The sequence below is a fragment of the Trichosurus vulpecula genome, chromosome 7 (assembly GCF_011100635.1).
Source record: "Trichosurus vulpecula isolate mTriVul1 chromosome 7, mTriVul1.pri, whole genome shotgun sequence".
Taxonomy (NCBI): domain Eukaryota; kingdom Metazoa; phylum Chordata; class Mammalia; order Diprotodontia; family Phalangeridae; genus Trichosurus; species Trichosurus vulpecula.
In genome coordinates, this window is record NC_050579.1 from 265521550 (window position 1) to 265530644 (window position 9095).

A 9095-nucleotide genomic window follows, 5' to 3' on the forward strand; every position below is an offset into this window, starting at 1 on the left:
GCTCTATTTCTCATTTGCTTCCATCATGTCTATTCACCTTAAAATGCTGTAAGTATCCCTTAAAAAGTTATAAGTTTGAGGGAAGGTGGTATATAATATCCTTTAATAATTTACTTTTTCCCCTGGGACCAAGGGTGAATATGTCATCTCAACATGCTCTGCCCCTCTCAAAGCCTGACTAGCATCCTGTCTCTGGTACCCTGACTCTCAATATCTCTTCCTGGTTCCCTCCATTCTTTTCACAAACCCTATAGAATGGGATTGTTGCCTCTATAAAGTAAGTGAAATCAAGAGAGACTTTATCAGGGAGCATTTTACTCAGTTGGGTTGAGCAGACTGCACACTCAATGAGTTAGGATATGATGTGGCAACCCCCAAAATTAAAGACAATTTAGGTGATGTTAAGAGAAGTATAGTGCCTAAAATGAAGGTGATGCTCACACTGCATTCTTCCCTGCCTGTAGTTTGAAGTTCTGTCCTAGGAACCAAATTTAGGAAGGGCATTAATGAATTGAAGGGAATCTAGAAGAGGGCAGCCAGGATAGTGAAGGACCTTGAGATCATGCCAAATAAGAATCAGTCCACTGGTACAGTAGATAACTCATTGCACTCAGAGTCAGAAAGATCCAAGTTAAAGTGTGCCTTACTAGCTTGTTACACTTACTAACTGTGTGACCCTGGGCAAGTCATTAATGTTTTTGTGCCTCATTTTCCTTATTTATAAATAACAGTTCATATCACCCAGGGTTGTTATAGGGATCAAATGAGTTGATATATGGAAAGCACTTTGCAAATATCAAAATACTATGTAGTGCTAATTATTATAATTATTATTATCATTAGTTATAATTTGAAAGAAGTGAGGTTGTAGTTGGAGGGAATATGATATCACATATTTAAAGTGATGTCATGTGGAAGACAAGGTAGAACTAGAAATACAAGGTTGATATAAGGAAAAACTTACTCACATGAGGGGTTATATAAAAGTGAAATGAATTGCCTACAAACCTCACTAGTCACTGTCACTGGTCACTTGTTGGGTATGTATAGAGGAAATTAATCTTAGGAGGACTTATACTAGATGGCCTCGGATAATTTTTTTTCCATGTCAGTGCTTTTGTGACCCCATAACTTTGATAAAGACCTAAGGGAAAGCATAAGGGTAGAGAAAAGCAGAGTAAATAATATAAGACTACAGGCAGGGGAATTGATAATAAGTCTGCTAAAAGTTAATATCCCTGGTATCTCGACAAATGTTTATTAAACATTGAATTGTACAAAGCATACATGTTCATGTAGAGGTGGAGTCAGGAAGATCTAGGTTCAAATCATACTTCTGACCAATAGCAGTTCTACAATCATGACTCCACTTATGCCCCAAGTTATAGTAGAGTTGCCAATCTAGATGTGTAGCAGTAGCAGTTTCTACTTGGTGGAAGGGAGGGGGGATGAGTTCCTGGTTAATGACATCACAGGTCTGGACCTCCAGTGTAAAAATATAGAAGTAGTTACATGAGATTGAAAAAATGAAAAAGTACCTGATCTCAGGTACTTTATATTCTACTAAGTTCACCTATTCCCTATTCTAGACATTCAAGAGTAAAAGAAAATATAATGTGAAACTGTAGCATGTTAAAATTGTATTCAATAATACGGAACTTCCTGATTTTTGAGGTGGTATGAGGTGAGACACTGAAGTAAGTGTCCCCTGCAACTGAGGGAATCTCTTTCCCCATCTTGAAATTTAGTAAAGATCTTTAAGCTAGTATGGCAGAAATACGGTGTCTTATGTGGGGGCAGGTAATGGGCAATCTTTCTATCTCTGTCTCTGTCACACACACACACACACACACACACACACAGGTTCAAGCACAAGTTCACACATACTCAATCATTGTTCCTTGCTCCAAGAACTCTTTATGCCAAACCCTAATTCTAATTCCCCCAAAAACCTCTTAATTCGATCAGGTGTCTCAAGACTTTGGGGACTATCTATTTATCTATCTATCTTTATATGTACATATATACATATACACATACACACACACACATATGTGTGTGTATCTCCTCCTGTATCTGTCTTACTTTTCCTCTAAAACGCTAGCTACAATATACGAATCATACTAGCCATATATTCCTGACTCCACTGTGCTGTGTTGTAGGCATGGAAAGTTAAAGGAGAAAGATATGTTGAAGAAAATTATTTTAAGTGAAAAATAAAAGTGTGGGAGATGAATAATAAAACAGGTAGCAAAAAAAGAAGGCTTTAGAAGTGTAGTCAATTTACTTTGCCATGGAGGTCTAGAAACTGGGATTCCACTGTGCCAGGGTTCTGAAGTTCATATCTTTAAGATTCTTCTACTCCATCACCTCCCACAACTGGGATATCAGGGTGTGCTGGAGCCAGCTCTTATCAACTCTAGAGAGTCAATTATTAAATTTTCAGTGTGAGCATTTTGGAAATTAGCAAATGCTACAAATCAGGGCTAGATTTGTTATTTTTTGGATTATCTAGAGTAAAGTCTAAAGTAAAAGTAAAGTCTAAACACTAAACTCTAAAAAACTAAAGTCTAAAATAAAGACAAGAAAATGTTAATAATGTAGATTAAACTTTTAAAATGTCCAGCATACTTTTTCCCCCCTGGAAAACAAATTGTTAAACATTTACAAGCACATCCCCATTGCAACTCCTATTATAATTGCCAACTGCTAACAATAATGTTATCACTACTTACTGTTGTCATGGTGTATCTATTGCTATTACTATTATTAGAAATTATTAGAAATATTATCGCTACTACTTCCACAACTAGCAATACTAAGAAAACAATTATATCTTATAGTTGTTTAAAGTTTTTAACTTCACAAAGTGCTTTCTCATTTGCAGTCTCAACTGATATTCACAAAAGTCCTGATATTGGTCTAACAGGTATTAATCTCCATGTTACAGATGAGGAAACAGTAACAAGGAAGTTAAAGAAAACTGGAGAAGATACAAACATATGAAAGCAGTCACAGCCCTCTGAAAGTGAGTTCTAGTTTATACAATCTCTGAACCTCATCTGTTTGTGTATCACTGATCATCATTCAATCAATATGAATTTAGTAAATGTCTCTTATGTGTCAAGCACTGTGCTAGGCACTGGGGTTACAAAGACAAAAAAAAATAAAATAAAACCTGCCCTGCCTTCAAGCAGCTTACTTTCTAGGAGGAGAAACAATATGTAATTATATAAGTATATCCAGAACTAATGTAAGAGAATTTGCAAATGGAAGGCACTGGCAGCTGAGGGAATCAAGAGTCTTCATGTAAAAGGTGGAGTTTCAGCAGGGTCTTGAAACTTGGCATCTTCTTCTCTTTCTAGCTTCCTTACGCTTGCATTGCCATTCTAGTCTTCTCATGCTTTACCTCAGAGGCTCCCAAACTTATTTGGCCTACTGCCCCCTTTTAAAAAAAATTACTAAGCACCCCCCTGGAAATCTATTTTCTTTAACACTTCAACACTTTTTTTTTTGAAATTCGCATCATTTCAAAAACTTATAAATCTTTTTTTAATGACATCTCAAATTTAATGATTTATTGTAAATTTCTGGGGATTTTTTCCTACATAGAAATTTTGGTGATGGAATATTGCATCATGTAACTGTATAGTACCGTATTGTTAACAAGTCATTACACACACATATTCCTTCCGGTGCATGCTGGACTTCCCAACAATGCATATACAACTCACTTCCCTGCCAACACTTGCTTGCTAAAACTTGTCAGCGGACTTGACCACTGATCAGACCTTGGGCAAGTCACTTAACCCCAATTGCCTTGCCTTCACCCCCTCTAAAAAAAAAGAAATCAAACCAAGTGGGATTTTGAGACAAAGGAACCTAGAGAAACCAGGAGGTAAAAACAAGGAGTACATTTCAGGTACAGGGAATAAGCAGGGAAAATGCCTAGAGTCAGAAGATGAAGTGTTTTGTGTGAGGAATGGCAAGGAAGCCAGTGTCACTGGACTACAGAATAGATGGGAGTAAGGCATAAGAAAACCAGAAAGAGAGGTGAGGTGTGAAGAGCTATAGAAGACAAAGAGAAGATTTTGTATTTGATGCAGAAATGATAGGAAACCACTGTAATTTATTGCATAGTAGGGAGACAGGCTCAGACCTGTACTTTAGGAACATTATTTTGTAGCTGAGTGGAGCATGGACCAGAGTGAGGAGAGGGCCAGGGCATGGGACCAACAGGCTATTTATGCCTATTTCACTTTTTCACTTTTTTTGTCAATTTCATGTCCATGCATGAGGCAATAAGGGCCTGCTTCATTTTACTAGCAGTGTCAGAAGAGAGAATGAAGAAGAAAACAATCACACAACTGTTCTGTCTGCGTCCACTGCAAATTTATGTTATGCAACCTCAACTGTGCCCTTCTTACTGCCAGCCAATCCTACTTTGCCTCCCTTATCAACCGATTATCCATCTCTCCGTAGTGGCTCTTCTAAACCATTTCATTCTTCCACACACTGTCCATAGCTTTCCATTTCCCCACTATGTCAACTGGGAACTTAATCTCTAATTTTACGGGAAAAAAATGAGGCCTTTCACTGTGAGATCCCCCTCCTAACCTCTTCCTCATCTTTTATCACTCAGCCTTCTGCCACTATCTCCAATATCCCCTGTCTCACATGATGAAGTGGCCTTACTCCTTCCTTACCAAGGCTAAATGCTCTACTTGTTCTGGGATTCCATCCTGATCCCTTCAATGTATTGTTCCCTCAACCCCACCTTTCCACTTATTTTCAGTATCTCCCTTTCTATTGCTTATTCTCTATTGCTTACAAACATGCCCATATCTCCACTTTCCTAAAAAAAACAAGCAAACCTCACCTAGTCTTTCCAGCCCCACTAATTATTGTCCTATACCTCTTCTTCCTTTTGTAGCTAAGCTATTCAAAAGGCTATTTATAGTAGATCTCTCCACTTTCTTTCCTCTCATCCTCTCCTTAACCCCTTACTTAACCCAGTTTCCAACCTTATCATTCCACCAAAACTGCTCTCTCCAAAGTTACTCATGATCTCTTAGTTGCCAGATCCTCATTTTCTCAGTGCTCATTTTCCTTGGCCTCTCTGCAGCTTTTGACATTGTTAATCACTCTCTCCTCCTGGATATCCCTGTCTCTTTAGGTTTTCAGGATACCACTCTCTCTTTCTTTGCCTCCTCCCTATCTAACAATTCCTTCCCTTTCCCCTTTGCTGGATCCTCTTCCAGATCACATCCTTTAACTGTGATTAAAGGCTCTGTCCCAGGCCTTTTTCACTTCTCCCTTTACACTACTTCATTTGGTGATCTCAACAGCTCCCATGAACTTAATTACCATCTCTTTGTTGATGATTCTCAAATCTATCTGTGCAGGCCCTCATTACTTCATGCCTTGAGAATAGCAGGTGCTTGCCTACTTGTGATTCTGCCTGCCTCAAGTCTCTCCCCACTCCAATCCATCCTCTGTTTAGTCACTATAGTCATTCTCCTAAAGCACAGATCTGATCATGTCATCCCATTACACAATAAATTCCAGTAGTTCCCTATTGCCTCCAGAAACAAATACAAAATGCTCCTTTTGGCATTCTTTACTCTTTGATCCAGTAACACTGGGTTCCTGGCTATTCCATTAACCAGACACTCTATCCCTTGGTTTCTGGCATTTTCTCTGGCTGTTCCCCATACATGGAATACTCTCCTTCCTCAGGTCCCCTACTGACTTCCCTGATTTCCTTTAAGTCCCAAAATCCTATCTTTTAATAAAAATCTTCCTTAATCCCTCTTAATTCCAGTGCCTTCTATCTGTTAAATATTTCCTTTTTGTCCTGTATATGGTTTGGATTTTGTATATTTGTTTTCATATTGACTCCACAATAGGGAGAGGGTTTATTTTTTCATTTTTGCTTTTTTTAAAAACTTCTCAGCGCTTAATACCATGCCTGGCACATAGTAGGCACTTAATTTGTTGATTGATTTATTAAAAGAAGCATTGTAAGAGATGTTATGAAAGTAGAACAGACAAGACTTGGCAACAGTTTGGACAAGGTGAGGTGTAATGAGAGAGTGAGGCATCAAGAATGATACCTAAGTTTCCAGCTTTGATAAATGGGAAGAAGATGGTACCCTTGACAGTAACAAGGAAGTTTAGAAGAGGGAAAAGTTGTAGAGAAAAGATAATGAGGTCTGTTTTAGATCTGTTTAGTTTAAGATGTTGATGAGGAATATCCAACTGAGATATCCATTAGGCAGTTAGAAATGCAAGACTGGAACTCAGGAGGGAGGGTAAGAGTGGAAAAATAGATCTGAGAATCATCTGTATAAAAGTAATCATTCAGTCCAAAAGAGATGAGATTACCAGGAGAAATAGTATAGAAAGAGAAGAAAAGAAGGCCCAGGACAGAGACTTGGGGCACACTCATGGTTAGTGAGAGTAATGTTGATGAAAATCCAGCAAAGAATTCTGAGGGAGTACAGTGTCATGAAAACCTAGAGAAAAGAGAGTATCATATAGAAGGATGTGAGTGACAGTGTATAAGGCTGTATAGGAACCAAGGATAAGGACTGAAACAAGGCCATTAGAATCGGTCATTAAAAGATCATTGATAACTTTAAATAGAGCAGTTCCTCTTGAATGATGCATTTCACTCTATCAGGCTGCTGAGGAAGTTAGGCCTAGATTTAGGCCTAGCAATTTAGGCTGGTCATCCTAAAGAATGCTGAGAGGTATTCCCAAGATTCAGGAGCCAATAGGTCAGGAGAAATAGTTGGAATTACTTCTAGTTATTTAACTCTGAAAGGATAAGAGGAAGCATAGGATTTATTTCAGATTATTCAGATACTGTTATAATGAGAACATTTTTACTGAGAGTAAATCCAGGGACTGACCCTTTATTATTTTTCATCACCGTATCATGTTAACTATTGGAGAAGACTTACAGGAATCCACATAGTCCACTATGGATTATCATAGGAGGTGGACTATCAGTGGAACTTCAATCACCGTGATACCTTCAAGAGCAACCATTGGGACCATAGGATCCAGTCTATGTCTCCCTTTCTGAAGATTCACCTCCTTTCTTCAGGCCATGTCAGTCATCTATGTATACTGTGTTTGGGTAGCTCTGCTCCTTTTTTATGCAGAATCCTTGGCTTACCTCATGCTTCGTTTTACCCAGCACACCCCCATAAAGATGGTGGGAAGGAATGGATAGGGTAGCACTTCAGTTTCATGTCAAATAAATGAAAGTTCAGGCAGTTTGAGGAACTAACCTGATGCCATGCAACAAATAACAAACAAAGCCAGACTCAAATCCACATCTTCCAAGTACTGCTCTGATGTTTTATGTCCAGGCCTTTGTCTTCTTTTATCAAGGATCGCTCTGCAATATAGTAACAGGTATCCACTCACTTTTTCATCACATTCACTATACAGGAAGAAGCGACAATATAAGTGTACTGAAATGACACCTTTAATTGGGATTTGAACTCTGAGCCTTATAGTTTTATTGTTCTCAGTGCCTTTACCCAATAATAATCATCCATTTCTAACAAGTATTTCCTCCAGATCTCAACCAAAAGGATACTTGAAAGTGCCAAAATGTGGACCAGCAACCAGAGCTCCTTGGAAGGCTTTGTTCTCCTGGGATTTTCTGACCGCCCTTGGCTGGAGAAACCACTATTTGTTATCTTTCTAGTGGCCTATATATTTGCTCTCTTTGGTAACATCTCCATAATACTTGTCTCTCGCCTAGATCCCCAGCTTAATAGTCCAATGTACTTCTTTGTCTCCAACCTTTCCCTCTTGGACCTCTGCTATACTACCAGTACTGTCCCACAGATGCTTGTCAACCTTTGGGGCCCAGAGAAAACCATAAGCTATGGTGGTTGTGTTGCTCAGCTCTACATTTTCTTGGCCTTGGGCTCAACTGAATGTATCCTATTGGCCATAATGGCCTTTGACCGCTATGCTGCCATTTGCAGACCCCTCCACTACCCAGTCATCATGAATCAGAGGCGTTGTGTGCACATGGCAGCTGGAACATGGTTTAGTGGGTTTGCTAATTCCCTAGTCCAATCAACATTGACAGTGGTGGCCCCAAGGTGTGGCAGGAAAATTGTGAATCACTTCTTCTGTGAGGTACCTGCCCTTCTGAAATTAGCCTGCACTGACACCCAGGTAAATGAGGTTGAACTCAATGTGCTTGGTGCTCTGCTGCTCTTGGTGCCCCTTACCCTTATCTTAGGTACCTATGGCTTCATTGCTCAAGCAGTGATGAAAATCCGTTCAGCTGAAAGCCGCTGGAAGGCCTTTAATACTTGTGCCTCCCACCTACTGGTAGTCTCCATGTTTTACTTCACTGCCATTAGCATGTATGTCCAGCCCCCCTCTAGCTACTCCCATGATCGTGGCAAGATTATGGCCCTCTTCTATGGGATTGTCACACCCACCCTCAACCCTTTCATTTATACTTTGAGGAACAAGGATGTCAAGGCTGCCCTATGGAGGGCACTAACAAAGGAGTTTTGGGTCAAGGCAAGGTAAATACAATGAGTATAATTTAAGGAGAGTTTTGAACATTTTTGCCTTTTAAGGCATATGTACGGAATTGAGGGATAAGAGAAAGGATCACAAATGGTAAAAATCCAAGAAGAAGAGAATAAGGAGAAATAATTCTTGGTAGTACATATGTGTAAATAACTTTGAGAGACAATTTGTACCCGTTATTTCATTTCAGTTTGGTTTTATACTTGTAGGATTGCATCTGAGCACTGTTTCCATTCACCTTCCGCCATCCCAACAGTAGCCTATACTTTGGGAATTTAATTTGGCTTGCATTTATTACACATCGGCCACTAGGTGGCAGGTTGGAGAGAGTGCTCAGATGGAGTTAAGAAATTCTGAAACTTCAGCCTGCCTCAGACACTTAGCAGTTGTGTGACTCTATGCAAACCCTTATCAGTAAAATGGAGATAATAATACTTACTTTGTGGGTCTTGATTGTTGTGAAGGTCAGATGTCACAATATATGTAAAGTGGTTTACAAACCTTAAAGTGCTACATAA

At 39.2% G+C, this 9095-nt stretch overlaps 1 protein-coding gene across 1 annotated transcript; it reads left to right on the forward strand.

Moving 5' to 3' along the window:
- Nucleotides 1–7629: 7629 nt before the first annotated feature.
- On the forward strand, nucleotides 7630–8574 carry LOC118858042 (olfactory receptor 2B6-like). Its single transcript, XM_036768469.1, has one exon. The coding sequence runs from the start codon at nucleotides 7630–7632 to the stop codon at nucleotides 8572–8574; it is 945 nt and encodes a 314-aa protein (XP_036624364.1).
- The last annotated feature ends 521 nt before the right edge of the window (nucleotides 8575–9095 follow it).

Coding starts and splice junctions, on each gene's coding strand:
- LOC118858042 (XM_036768469.1), top strand. CDS start 7,630: ATGTGGACCAGCAACCAGAGCTCCTTGGAAGGCTTTGTTCTCCTGGGA.